At 40.8% G+C, this 14,408-nt stretch overlaps 2 protein-coding genes across 2 annotated transcripts in view; one reads left to right on the forward strand and one right to left on the reverse strand.

Annotated features, from left to right (window-relative positions):
• Positions 1–311, forward strand: part of LOC107729609 (serine/threonine-protein kinase STK11-like) — a gene marked incomplete at its 5' end in the record, with an annotated part of 20,324 nt that extends 20,013 nt beyond the window's left edge. The window contains one exon of the mRNA XM_016540240.1: positions 39–311. The remainder of the gene's footprint in view (positions 1–38) is intronic.
• Positions 312–3,295: 2,984 nt separating this feature from the next.
• Positions 3,296–14,408, reverse strand: part of LOC107729611 (voltage-dependent calcium channel beta subunit-associated regulatory protein-like) — a 17,371-nt gene continuing 6,258 nt past the window's right edge. The window contains exons 3-9 of the mRNA XM_016540241.1: positions 13,128–13,273; positions 12,863–12,924; positions 10,299–10,464; positions 9,222–9,432; positions 8,077–8,263; positions 7,068–7,263; positions 3,296–5,585 (exon numbers count right to left, since the gene is read on the reverse strand). Coding sequence (XP_016395727.1) covers positions 4,013–5,585; positions 7,068–7,263; positions 8,077–8,263; positions 9,222–9,432; positions 10,299–10,464; positions 12,863–12,924; positions 13,128–13,273 — 2,541 coding nt within the window. The 3' untranslated portion in view covers positions 3,296–4,012. The remainder of the gene's footprint in view (positions 5,586–7,067; positions 7,264–8,076; positions 8,264–9,221; positions 9,433–10,298; positions 10,465–12,862; positions 12,925–13,127; positions 13,274–14,408) is intronic.

Here is a 14,408-nt window from a genome sequence, read left to right on the forward strand (position 1 = left end):
CTCTCTCTCTCTCTCTCTCTCTCTCTCTCTCTCTGCAGGTTTATGTTGTTTCCCAGCAGTCAGTACTGAACGCTGTTCCCGACGCACACTTTGCCGTGATGATGAACTACACACACAGTGCCAGGACTTTATCTGGGACGGACTGACGTCACTCGAGAATGCTGTTGAAGAGAGGAGATGTTTCCCACAGGATCATCCATTCGGTTTCTCTCGCCTTCTCCGATCGTCTGACCTGACCTTCCGTTTAGTTTTAGACCGTCTTTTAATTTTACAGTCATTCACTGCAGTTAAAGATGCAGATGGTTTGATGTAAAGAATGACACGCAGAGATCAGTTATTGTAGATGATTATACCAATGTTAAAACTGCATGCTGTGACGCACTGGAGAGGACAGCGGACGAACGTTCACTTCCCCCATTTGGTTTGTTTTTCCCGATAAATATTTTTAAAGTATTATTTATATAAAATACATCCCAACTGAAGCTGAGCTCGTGGTCTTTATTCACTTGTGTGTTTGACGGGGAAAGTGCTTTCACTGCGAGAAACGCCTTCATAGTCTTTTCATTACCGTTTCTTCCACGGAATCAAAAAATAAATAAAATAATTGTACAGTTTAATCTCACAATTCGGACTTTGTTTCTCGTGGAATTGCAAGGAAAAATTTTGAGATATGAACTCAGAATTTGTAATTCTGGGATTTTTCTATGATTTATGAGTTTACATCTTGCGTTTTTTTTATTTTTTATTTTTTTTTCTGCCACGAAATAAAAATTGTGTTTTCTCACAATTGTTACTTTTTTTCTCAAGATTGCGAGAAAACATCTCGCAGTTCTGACTTTTTTTTTTTCTTTTTTTTTTTTTTTTTTAAAGGCCCTTTCACACCAGAAGTGAAATGAATGCTTCACTTTACTAGTTACTTGAAAAAAGTAATCTGATTACGTAACTCGTGTTACTCCCAGCACTGATTATGAGCACGAAAAACAAACGCAGTCCGCAGAAGATAATAAAATGTAGCATCACTGTGACTGATCGGATGAGCTGTGTTTGAAGCTGTTGTGTAAATGTTTATTCCTGGTTTTATTAATATATTGAACTATTAAACGTGTCATTTTGCTGCTGACACAGTTTGATCAAAGCAGTAAGCCACTCAGTGCCGAAAACCATTAATCATGGAGTAGTTATTGCTTTATTATGTTTCTGACAAAATTATTTATAAATGTTTTTGTTAAACAAATATGAGGCCCAGTTTTCAGGAGATTGTACAAACAATATCTGTGAAGCGGTTTTATTGGTTCAGAAATCCGAGGATGAAACCACATTTTTTTGGTTTGCAATTCAGACTTTTTCTCTTTATTGTGAATTGCAAATTTACATCGAGTTTTTCTAACTTTTTTTCTCCAAAAATGAGAGTTTACATTTCACAATTTTTTACACTCGTGTGAACCGTAAAGTCACTTTTTGCTTCACAATTTGATTTGTCATATTATTTTCATGAATATTACTCACTAATGCTTATTACTGCAATGCATACAGACATCTTTGGGTTTGTTTTGTAATTTGCATTATTAAAGTCATCATTGGGAATAGAGAGTTTTATTGTCATCATGGTGTATAAACACTGTGCAATTGAAATTATATCATTTGCATTCTTTTTTGCCATTGCAGTAATAAAAATGAATGAGCAAACTCAAATATTTTGTGGTCAATTATCATGAAAGTAGTAGAAATGGTTCTTAAAATCGGTTTTCATTATTATTTGTTGTTATTTGTGAAATCAAACACTATTTCTGAGAGATTGGGGTCATGGGTTTGTTGATTGGAAGCTCTTCAGTGTTTTTGGAGCTGCTGGAAACTCACAGCATTGCTTCCTCTCTTCTGCTGCTGATTCAAACCAGTCATTCAGACAAATCTGGGAATATAGTGAGAGGAAAAGGCCAGGTTGTCCAGAATCAGCATCGTCTCTGGCGTGTGACCTATGACCGCTTACACGCCTGTTTCCATGGCAACAAGCCCAGTTCAGTTCCACAGAAAATCACCTTCAGCTCCGGTTTTGTTTAATGTGTTATGTAATATTTCATTATATGTGATATCTAGCTGACAGCTTCACGTCCAGCAGAGCTCATGTTGCTCAAGGCATTTCAAATAACCGTGTTCAGTCGGCGCCCATAGCCTTGTGGTTAGTGTGTCGACATATAGTGCAACTGCGCTCACGGCGACCCGAGTTAGAATCCCGCCTTGAGGTCCTTTGCCGATCCTGCTCCCTTCTCTCCTCCCAGTGCTTTCCTGTCAGCTCTCTACTGTCCTCTCACAATAAAGGCATAAATATAACTTAAAAAAAAATATATATATATATATCTGTGTTCAAGAACGACATCGAGCCATTAACAGAACATTTCTAATTCTAGCTCACTAGACTCTATATAACTAATGTATTTGTAAATTACCCAACATGCTTCTATCAGTTTGTTTTTGGTTAAAGTAATAGTTCACGTGAGCCTTTTTGTTTCCAAACAAGATTTTTCAAGAGTCATTATTGTGTAAAAGCAATCATTACATTTTTGTATACGTCTCATTTAAAGGGGTCATATGATGCTTTTTTAAAGATCATTATTTTGTGTATTTGGTGTAACAGAATATGTTGACATGCTTTAATGTTCAAAAAGCACATTACAACCTGATTGTTTTCAGTTTTTTCCCCAATAAATGTGATTTTTGCATAAACCCAACAAAAGTACCTTTATTGCAAAGGAATTATAATTTAAAAATGACACTTCAGAGTGATCTAGATGTACATGTATATACAATCACCTACACCTACCCCGCGTTCTCCAATACTGAACATGATCTGGATTGGAATAAATGATTCAAGACACATTTATGATCCTAATAGTTGTATGATATGAAAACTGAGATATTGATCACTGATCTTCTTACCATCAGTGATTTAATAACAAGTACTCATGATGTGCTGAAATAACTGCGACCCTTGTACAAGGCTGAATTGCTATAGTTTGATGATGAGATGAGGAACAGTGCATTATGAGATATATAAGATCTCTATTAACCGCAGTAAATTCTGATGAAGGTCAGCCTTCACTGTCTGAAGCACATCACAGAAAGTGTTCTAGATCTGTTTATTTACAGATGTTCAGTGCTGATTCTAATCGAGTCTTGGCTGAAATGCGACTCAAAGCACCAAACGGCTGCAGTTTGTTTCACAGTGAAAGTTAGTTTGACTGCAGATCCGTCTTTCTATGTTTAGTCCCTTTAGAAGATTAGATGAAGTTATATGAGGGTTTCTATCATTTCATCTTGGATGGATGTGTTCACACTGTTTAAACTCTTACATATACTCTGGTGAAGTGTGTGATTTCTGTCACCAAACAGATTCGCTAAAATAATACAGAATAATACAGTCTACAGAACTCACTGAAAACTGAATGACGAGCACAAGCTGCCCACAAATAATCACGGCCAAGTCTTTCAAATTCATAGTAATGCATTCTCCATTTTGGATTGCAAATAGAAAGTGCCTAGTGCTGCAGTGCAATGTGACGTACGTGGAAGCGGGGTGTTTGTTCATTATAATGGCCGTGATCTAGATTTGTGTCAGATCGAGTTCTTGTTCTTTACATAATGAGGACATTAGATGCCCGGCACCAGCACCCTGTCGATGGAAAAAGGAGTTACTGACATCCAAAAAACAGACTTGACCAATAGGTGGCGCTGTACCGTTTCAAACACGATCCAAACTTTTCTGTACAACAACGATAACTATAACGTTAACTATATTAGTGTCCACACCAACGGACAATAACGTTCTGTTTATGCCACTTGTGGACTTTAAATGCTCAAGTTAAAGTCAGATTGCGTTATGAACGTGATTCCAACTATATCGTTCATCTGTATCATTATCGTTATAGCTGTGGTGTGGACTTCGCAGTTCTCTTAAAGTCAGAGCGATTAATGCAACTTCATGGTCATAGTTATTGTTCTTAGTGCGAACGGCCTTTTATTCTTCTAGATCTGGTGAGGTGTGGCTTACGGTCACGACACACTCTTGACTCCCTCTTTGAGTCCTCAGGTTAGAGTAGAGCCGATCGTCCAGTGTGGACGCCAGTTTGTCTGACGGACTGATGTCAGTGAGAGTGTGAAGCGTGTAGTCCGAATCCTGATCCGGATCAGTGGGATCCAGCATGACTGTGTGTGTATGTGAATGCAAATGAGAACTAAATGTAGTCATTGGTCCACCACGGTCCATCTGTGAATGTTTTTGTGAATCTGCGGGATGAGCATTTGTTCCCAAGACCTCCAGTCTCCCAGAATGCCTGGCACTGCTGTCCTGCATTTGGGATGAAAAGAAATGTCGGCTTGTGTTGTTGCTGCTGTTGTTTGCGTTTTCCTCCAGGTCTGGACCAGAACTGCCTGTTTCTGAGGGCGGACCAGCACCTTCCAGCTCTGGACCGGATTTTTCTGGCTCGGGCGATTCCATACTCGCTGCTCCCTCGCTGGCCTCCTCGTCCGCGGCGCTGGCGATGCGAGGCAAGGTACTGTGGTAGCGTGTGTCTAAGGGGAAGTTGGCGCTGTCGCCTCGGCGTAGCGGGTAGCAGCGCTGTCGCTCTAGAGATGGTGAGTATCGAGCGGCACCGGGGTCGCTGTACTGCTTGCTGCGCTGCCACTGCTTCCTGAGATGGATTCGGGAGCGGTGCCGGTGACGCAAGGAGGGCGAGCCCTGCTGGTCAAACTGGGGGTCATGGCGTAGGAATTCATTAAACAGCGCCTCCGTCTTCTCATCGATGCTGTAGTCTCTGCGGCGGAAGTGTGGCCTGGGTTTGGTCACGGGTTCTTGGTGGGAAACCGAAGCGGGAGTGTCTGCCTCCAAACTTACGCTGCTCTCCGATGCCTCATCTTCCAGCTCCTCCTTGAACAACCGTGCCTCAAAGCTCTCACAAACCGTGCCTTTGCATCCAGAATTGGTGAAAAAGCGGCGACGTTCTGATGCGGTCTTTCCAGAGCTACTCCCGAACAATCTGAATTCCTCTGGAGCCTTGCAAGGAGCCTCGATTGAGGCGTATCCACTGTCCATCTGCAGAAGCTTCCGGTTGTTTGTCTCTCCGTCGCTGCCTCTCTCAGTGTCTACGCTGTCCAGTCCATTTCTCCTCTGCCCGGCTTCCCTGACCATGTCGTCATATGGAAGCTCGCTGTCCCCGTCTAGATCATCATCGATGTCTTGCGACTGGTAGCTGGGAACGCCCGCTCTCGATGCTCCCGCTGAGCAAACGCTGTCGGCATCGCTGCGAGTGGAGTCCCTGTCGTTGCTGCTCAGGTCGGAGGATGCGTACTGCTCCAGCGATGCTCTCAGGCTCCAGATGTCGCGGTACAGGCTGGGCTGCTCTAGGCTCTCCTGATGACTCACTGGTCCAAACTCTTCAGTGTCGCCTCCTGATGCTCCTGCCATCATCCCCTGTCCATCCTCTTCACCATCCTCCACTTGCAGAGGTCCTTGGGATGAGGGCAATGTTGGAGTCGTGTCTTTCACTGCATCTGTATTGACTCTGAACTCCATTACGGCTTCTACCTCTAACCTAAATGTAAACAAGGCTGTTATGTTACAGTAAAATGTTCTATATTACTAGTAGAGGTGGTGGGACAATTCTGCTTCATTCTGAAAACATTCTAGATCAGGGGTGCCCAATCCTGTTCCTGAAGATCTACCGTGCTGCAAAGTTAAGCTCCAACCCTGATCAAACACAAATAAACCAGCTAATTGAGATCTTCAGGAGCACTTGATAATTACAGACAGGTGTGTTGAATCAGGGTTGGATCTGAACTCTGCAGGCAGGTAGATCTTCAGGAACAGGATTGAGCACCCCTGTTCTAGATTGTACCTGAAAAAATAATAATATGAATTCTACAGAATCTTTTAAATAATTAAGCAATGAGCAATGATTTTAATTTGCCCAAGACTTGTGTCCATGCAGTTGCTAAAAAAAATTGAGATGCATCGAGGCTTGTTTTGGAAGTGGACTGCGAATCTTGAAATTGAACGGTAAGGTGCATAAAGATCCTCTAATTCAGGGATGTTCAATCCTGCTCCTGGAGGGCCACTGTCCTGCACAGGTTAGCTTCAACCTTAATTAAACACACCTGAAGCATTTAATCAACATTTTTCAGGAGTACAATAAATTTTCAGGAAAGTGTGTATGGGCAGGTTGGAGCTAAACTATAGCTGTGCTTCTCAAACCTGTCCTGGGGACCCACCACTACTGCACATTTTGGTTATCTCCTTCATCGGTCACACCTGATTCAACTCACCCAGCTCATTAGTAGAGACTGGAAGACTTCATTTGGGTGAGACATATGAAGGCGATATCCAAAATGTGCATTAGTGGTGGGTCCTTAGGACATGTTTGAGAGCACTGCTCTATAGGTCTGGAGTGTCCACTCATACTCCTGGAGGTCCACTATCCTTCAGAGTTTGTCCAGTCCTAATTAAAACACACCTTAACCAGCTATTCAAGGTCTTCAAGATCAGTGCTGTGTTTGGTCAGGTTTGAGCTAAACTCTAGGTCAGGGGTGCCCAATCCTGTTCCTACCTGCAGCATTTAGTTCCAACACACCTGTCTGTAATTATCAAGTGCTCCTGAAAATCTCAGTCATTCAGCTGGTTCATTTGTGTTTGGTCAAGGTTGGAGTTAAACTTTGCAGGAAGGTAGATCTCCAGGAAAAGATTAGGCATCCCTGCTGTTTGCCCTCCGAGAGCAGGATAGGACGCCCCTAATTCAAGGGTGTCTAATCCTACTCCTGGAGGTCCACAACCCTGCAGAGTTTGGCTCGAATACTAATTAAACACACCTGAACCAGTTAATCAGGTTCTTCAGGATCACTAGAAACTTTTGGGCAGGTGGGAACAAAACACTGCACATATTAGCATTAGCACTTATAGCAGTGGTTCACCCAACACTGAACATATTGCATGTCTCCTTTTTTCTGACACCCCCATTGGACACCCCTGCTTTAATGTCTAGGATATTTTGACAGGAGCTCCTGAGGTGACGTGGCTGTACCTGCTGAGGGCAGGCTGAGCTCCTGCGGTGGCATCCAAAGAACCGGCCGAAAGGCGTCTTGACGCCTCCTTCTGTGGCTGTGCGGTGGGTTTTCGCAACAAGATGTCACTGACTCCACTGTGCAAGGTTTCTTCTCCCTGATCCAGAGTCTCGCTGGCCGCCCGCTGCCTCTGAAACGCACGTCTCCGCGGAGAACCTAAGGGAATAAAAGAAAAACATGGGAATGACCAGGAAGTGAAACCTTAGAAGTGACTGATTTGAGATGCTCTACATAGGCAGCATTGTGACAGTGTTAATTTATGTATTATTATAGCATTTATTAAAATTTTGGCTTTTATTTTATTTGTTTTCACTGAGCTTCTCACAGTGTGTTGTTCACGTCAGCAGCTCAGCAGGTTTTGGAACGGAGCTACAGAGAAGCAAAGAAGCTTGGAAAGGAGACGCCACGGCTCCCTCATCCTCTATAATGAGAGCATATAATGCGATCTGAAGCTCATTAGAAGGGAATGAGCATGCCGTACTGACTGACCCTTCACATCAGGTGAAGAATAATGCGTTTATTTTATAATTCACTTATCAGGAAGCAGCTTTTGTCCTGCACTCCTGCTTGAAATCTCTTGAACCAATCAGATCTCACTCCAGTCACATGACTGTAACTAGACTGAGCTACTCTAGCCGTATTGATCCGGTATTGATTCCTCTTCTCTAGGCTCATTCAAGGCTGAAGAAGACCTCCGTGTGTAAAACATTAAGGAGACTGCAGGATGTCTGGCTTTGGATTGTTTTACAGAATGTGATTGCTGAATAATACTGCAGCTCATATCATGAAGAATCATTACTGTTCATTGAACTATGAAGCATCTTTCAGAAGACAAAACATCCTCTCCAGTCCAACAAGAGCGTTTAATCAAACTGAACTGCAGAAACGACTTGATCTGAACTTCACATATGGAGAGTTCATGGATTAAATCATGAATGGAAGTTCTTGTGTGTTTGAGGTCATCCTCACCTCTCGTGTCGAGACTCGCCGCTCTCTGGGTGGTGTCCTGTCTCCATTTCTTGACGCTGAAGAACGGACCCGCTCCCTCCAGACTGGCGTGGCGTCTGAGCTTAGACAGGAAGTGGAACATGGTGCCCTGAGCCGGACAGAAAGTGGAATCTCTGTCCATCAGCAGGCTTCTGTTCATCACCTCAATCTGGAGAGGAAGAGATCATGAAAAAGGCGCTCGGGTCACAGGTAATGCCAAACATATATAAAGCACCAAACTCTGTAATACGATGATGAAGTCATTCTGTCCAGATGCAGTGCATAACTTAAATTCAATTCAACAAACAAACACTGATATGCACACAACTGTACTGTACAATTTACAGTCATGCAAATAATTTATTGCCAGTGTCACAATGCAAAACATCCTAATGGCTTTTAATTTGTTCATGCAGAATTGAAATAAAGCTTATAAAAACATAAAATATCTAAAACATTTGATGAAATAAGATTGTTGAAGCACTAAAATAGTTAAAAAATAAAACTACAATTATATAAAAAATAAATTAAACCTAAAGACTAAAAACTAAAATGGAAAACTGAAAATATAAAAAATAAAATCTAAAACCAAATATTATTAATAGTATAAAAATAATACTAAAAATGATCAAAAATGACTTTCAGGTTGATTAATTATTATAATTATTTAGAATGTTATTATTTTTATTATAAATAGAAAGCAGTTTCAGAAGCTGTGAGTCAGACACACTGACAGCGTTTGTGTTGCGTAACTGAACTGCAGCTCTATGCAGAAAATGAATCAGGAGTGAGTCAGTGAGAGTTATGATGAACTGCATCTAATTTACATGAGAAAGCGAATCGCATTTACACCCAAATGATAATTCATCTACATGGAGCCCAAAAGTGCTGCTGTAATCTGCTGAAACACTCTCTGTTCAGTCACTTTTCCTGAACAGACAGTCTTTGTGTGTCTGCGGATCATCAAGCCCAGTAAGAGTTAGTTTAGTTGTTCGTATAATGCGAGTAGTTCACTCTAATATTTTACATTGCTTCACAAAAAGCCTGTATTGCAAGATGTGTGGATAGATGGGTCACTAGTGCATTTTTAATGTTTTCTGCAGTGCATACAACAGAAATAGACATGCTGGAGGTGATGTTTGAGAGATATTAAAGCAGTGTGTCACCTGGAATATGGAGAGGGATGGGTGTTGTGAGGGCTGTTCGCTGAGCGTCACGCTGTTCTCCGGTGAATCACACTCCATGATGGTGAGGATCTTCAGCGCCGGCGGCTGCAGGTGCAGGTGCGTCAGACGAGCTTTCTTCAGGTGATGGAAGTCGCCCTCCGTCAGCGTGTACCTGAGAGACCGTTACAGCCCGTCAGGATCCAGATCAAGTCTAAGTCTTTTCAGTATTCAGTGATTATTTCATTTCCTTTCTGTTCTTTATGGTTGTGAACTAAAACATGAACTTGGTTCTCTGACAGACACCTGGAAGTGGACAGTGACAAAACCAACCAGTTTAACTCTATTAATAAAAAAAAAATTTAATGAAACGAATTCAACTAACATTTAAATCTTGTAATCGAAAAAACCACCAAACGTCGTTTGAATGTTAATCGAACAAAACCAACCGACATTTAAATATATTAATCAAACAAAACGGACTGACATTTAAATCTCGTAATCGAACAAAACGACTAACCGATATTTAATTCTGTGAATCGAACAAAACACCAACATTTAAATCTCGTAATCGAACAAAACGACTAACCGATGTTTAATTCTGTGAATCGAACAAAACACCAACATTTAAATCTCGTAATCGAACAAAACGACTAACCGATGTTTAATTCTGTGAATCGAACAAAACACCAACATTTAAATCTCGTAATCGAACAAAACCGACTAACCAATGTTTGAATCTGTTAATTAAACAAAATTAATTAATTAAACCTCTAATAGAACAAAATTGACTGATGTTTAAATCTCTTAAACGAACAAAACCAACCGATGTTTTATTCTGTTAATCGAACAAACCCGGATGACACTGAAATCTCTTAAACAAAACGGACCGAAATTCAAGTCTCATAATCAAACAAAACCGAGCAATGTTTAAATCTGTTAATCAAACAAAACCAAACTAAAACATGAACATGATTCTCAACAGGTTGTCATTCTTCGGTCGCTCTCGACCCTTGACCCCTTCATATGTGTGTGTCTGACCTTCGACCTGTCTCCTGGTCTTTGGCGCTCTGCTCATAGATGGCGGCCTCGTTGAAAGAGACCCGTCTTCCGGTGACCGACGCAGACAGGAAGTGATCCGCGTCCGTATCGCCATGACAGCTGGAAGAAGACAGCGACTCGCCGCTCTCGAGTCTGATAGTGACATCTGAAGAAAACAGAGAGACATCAGTGATGCACATTTGTTTCTCTTTATAAGCCGTGCGCTATATTTTTCAACATCGTCGTTTAAATAACTGATTACATTTGGAAAATGTTAAACTCACATCAGGCTCTTTGAAAAACTGCTATTTTTTCAGCTTAAGACAACCGAATATATCTTCATTAATGCTTTTTGATCATTGTTCACTCTTGCTTAGAACAAAACTGACCATTAGCTAAATCTCTAAATTACACTCAGATGTGTGTCTGAGCATCAGAATTTTATCTGCGACAACCAATCATATTTTCACTAATAACTTTTTGAGAATCACTTACTCTCGCTTAGAACAAAACCGACAAACATTTAGATCTCTAATCGAACAAAACTGACCGACATTTAAAAACATGTTAATCAAATAAAACCAATCAACATTTAAAAATCTCTTAACTGAACGAAAACAATCAACATTTAAAAATGTTAATCGAAAAAAACGACTGATGTTTAAAAGTCTCTTAATCGATAAAAACCGATCAATATTTTAAAAAATCTCCTAATCGAACGAAAATCGATCAACATTTAAAGGCGACCTATTATGCCCCTTTCTACAATATGTAATATAAGTCTCATGTGTCCCCAGAATGTGTCTGTGAAGTTTCAGCTCAAAAAACTCCACAGATCATGTATTATATCATTTTGAAAATGCCTATTTTGAGAGGAAGCAGAAACACGCGGTTTTCGTGCGTGTCTCTTTAAATGCAAATGAGCTGCTGCTCTCCGCCCCCTTTTCCAGAATAGAGCTGTTCCTTTACAGCTCGTACATCAGATACTCTGATAAAAAACATCTGTTTGGTTTTGATTATCATGTCTATAGCGCTGAAATCATGCGTTTTAAAGCCATATCGGTTTAAACTTCTGATAAAGTGTTTTCTGAGTGCACACATTCGAAGCACGCGCACAGAAAGCGGCTGTCACACGGCATGTGAGCACTAAACTAAGTTCTCTTTCATGTCTTATTGCGCTTAAACTGTCAAATACACTCAAGTTTGTTAAAAACACACGAGTTACAAAAACAGTGGGTTATGTCTGTGAAGGTAAACAGCTGGGAAAGCGATCGCAGGTTTATATTAGATCTGTGTGGCAGCAGCGTAATATACGGTAAATCAATAAATCCACTGCTCTCTCGTCTCTGAGGCTGGGACTCTAAACAGTGTTCTGTGCAGCTAACGATAGAACAGTTAGCATGCTTTGCTTGAACTTTAGCCATGGTGTTAGAACTGGTAAACAGTTGTCGCTTGCGAAAACAAGAATGGCGGCGGCGTGAGGGGAAACGTGCAGATTAAGGGGTGGTGATATTATAATAAGATCCCTTTGCCACGTCACAAAGGGAGCGAAATCTGACGCGTAAATTTTTTTCAGAAAAATGCTTACCAAAACAAAGTTACTGGGTTAATCTTTTTCATGTTTCCTTGGTTGGTAGATGATTATAGCACTTAAAACCTGGAAAAGTCAGATTTTCATGAAATGTCACCTTTAAGATCATATATATTAAAACACATACATTATATATATACATACATATATACATATATATATATATTAGTGTTGTCAAACGATTAATCGCATCCAAAATAAAAGTTTTCATTTAAAATAAACGGTTTATCGCATCATAACGAAGACGAACATCAATAATAAAACTGCTCTCTCGTCTCGTCTGAGGCTGGGACTCTAAACAGTGTTCTGTGCAGCTAACGATAGAACAGTTAGCATGCTTTGCTTGAACTTTAGCCATGGTGTTAGAACTGGTAAACAGTTGTCGCTTGCGAAAACAAGAATGGCGGCGGCGTGAGTGGAAACGTGCAGATTAAGGGGTGGTGATATTATAATAAGATCCCTTTGCCACGTCACAAAGGGAGCGAAATCTGACGCGTAAATTTTTTTCAGAAAAATGCTTACCAAAACAAAGTTACTGGGTTAATCTTTTTCACGTTTCCTGGGTTGGTAGATGCACCGGGGACCCGGTTATAGCACATAAAGTCAGATTTTCATGATATTTCACCTTTAAAAACGTTAATCAAACAAAACCGACTGATGTTCAAAAATCTCTTAATTGAACGAAATCGATCAACATTTAAAAACGTTAATTGAACAAAACCGACTGATGTTCAAAAATCTCTTAATTGAACGAAATCGATCAACATTTAAAAATCTCTTAATTGAACGAAATCGATCAACATTTAAAAATCTTTTAATCGAACAAAACCGACTGATGTTCAAAAATCTCTTAATCGTACGAAATCGATCAACATTTAAATCTCGTAATCAAACAATCTTAATGAGTCTTTTAATTGAACGCTTGGCCTGACTGTACTGCTGTGTTTGTGAATGACTCTGTTCTCACGTTCACCTTGCATCGGCTGACTCTCCTCTATGTATGTGGTGTTGGTTTTCTCCAGGTCATCACTGGCTCTGAACACCAAACAAACACAAACCACATCAAGATGATGAGACCTGTTGATTTGTTTAGCTTGTAAACACACACACACACACACTATACAGTATGTGGTGATGAACAGGTTTGTCTACTCCAGTGTTTTGAGTCGTTTCTGCGGGTGAAGTAGTGAATGAATGAACACTGTTTCCGGAGGTTTGGAGGCATGAATGTTCCTCACCTGGAGTAGCGTCGCTCTCCTCGACAGCAGCGATGACAGAAGACCAGCAGGATGGACAGGAGGACCAGCGTCCCGCCGGCGAACACACACAGCAGCACCAGCAGCAGGACATAGTTCTCCTGAGAGCCGGACGCCAGCGGCACGTCCTGCAATGCATTTCACACTGATCTCTGTGTTTCAAAATACTGTGCATTTCCTCCAGTGACTCGACCAGAGACATGAGGCTGAACCACAACAGATCATCAACTCCATCTACAGCCTTCCTGTAGCTCAAACAGTAGACCACAGCGCTCGCAACACAAAGGTCATAGGTTTGAGTCCACAGGAACAGTAAGGACTGACACAAAATGTATACTTGAATGCAATGCAAATCTAAACCCCAGTGTGTCCATAACCACAGATAATTATTAAGATTTACAACATAAAAAAACAGTAAACATTAAAGTACAGAACCATTTACAGACACATTGAATTGAACTGGTTTCATAACTGATTCATAACTTATTTTCCTATTTATTATAAATCAACCATAATTACGCAACTCATGCTGTGAATAGATTAAAGGAATAGTTTCACCCAAAAATGTGTTCATTTACTCCTGTCGTTCAAACTGTGTGACTGACTTTGAGATATTTTGAGAAATGTCACACTGTTTTGTGTCCATATAATGAAAGTCAGTGGGTTCCAGTGCTGTTTGGTTCCTTAAAAATATCATCTTTTGTGTTTCACAGAAGCAAAGTCGCACAGGTTTGAATGATGACAGATTGATCATTTCTGGCTGAATGATCCCTAAACTTGTGTTTACTAGGTAATGTGTGAGTGTGTGTGTGTGTGCGTGAGTGAGTGAGTGTTTGTGTGTGTGTTTTGCTGGTGACTGGAGTTCAGATGAGTGTGTGTGCATGTGTGTGTGAAGCAAACAAACATTAAGTGCATGTGCTTATGGAGATTTTCCATATGTGCTCCATGTAAACTAATTAGTGTGCAGCACTGAGACACAAACAGGCATCCTGTGAGGGGTTTCCCTCTGTCAGGTGAATCTGTCCGTCTGTGTCTCCATGGCAACCGTCTCCCTGCGGCCCCTCCCTCACCTGAGGAGCTTCCTCACCTACAGCAGGTGAAACACGACTGGCTTCAGATCCGCCAGATATACTCGAATAATAAAGCAATTTTAAATAGCTGTTTTATATGTGAATATATGTAAAAAATATATGCATCACAGTTTCCACAAAAATATTGAGCAGCACAACTGTTTTCAACATTGATAATAATTAGAAATGTTTC

This window comes from Sinocyclocheilus rhinocerous, unplaced genomic scaffold, assembly GCF_001515625.1.
Source record: "Sinocyclocheilus rhinocerous isolate Xijiao unplaced genomic scaffold, SAMN03320098_v1.1 scaffold488, whole genome shotgun sequence".
Classification (NCBI taxonomy): Eukaryota; Metazoa; Chordata; class Actinopteri; order Cypriniformes; family Cyprinidae; genus Sinocyclocheilus; species Sinocyclocheilus rhinocerous.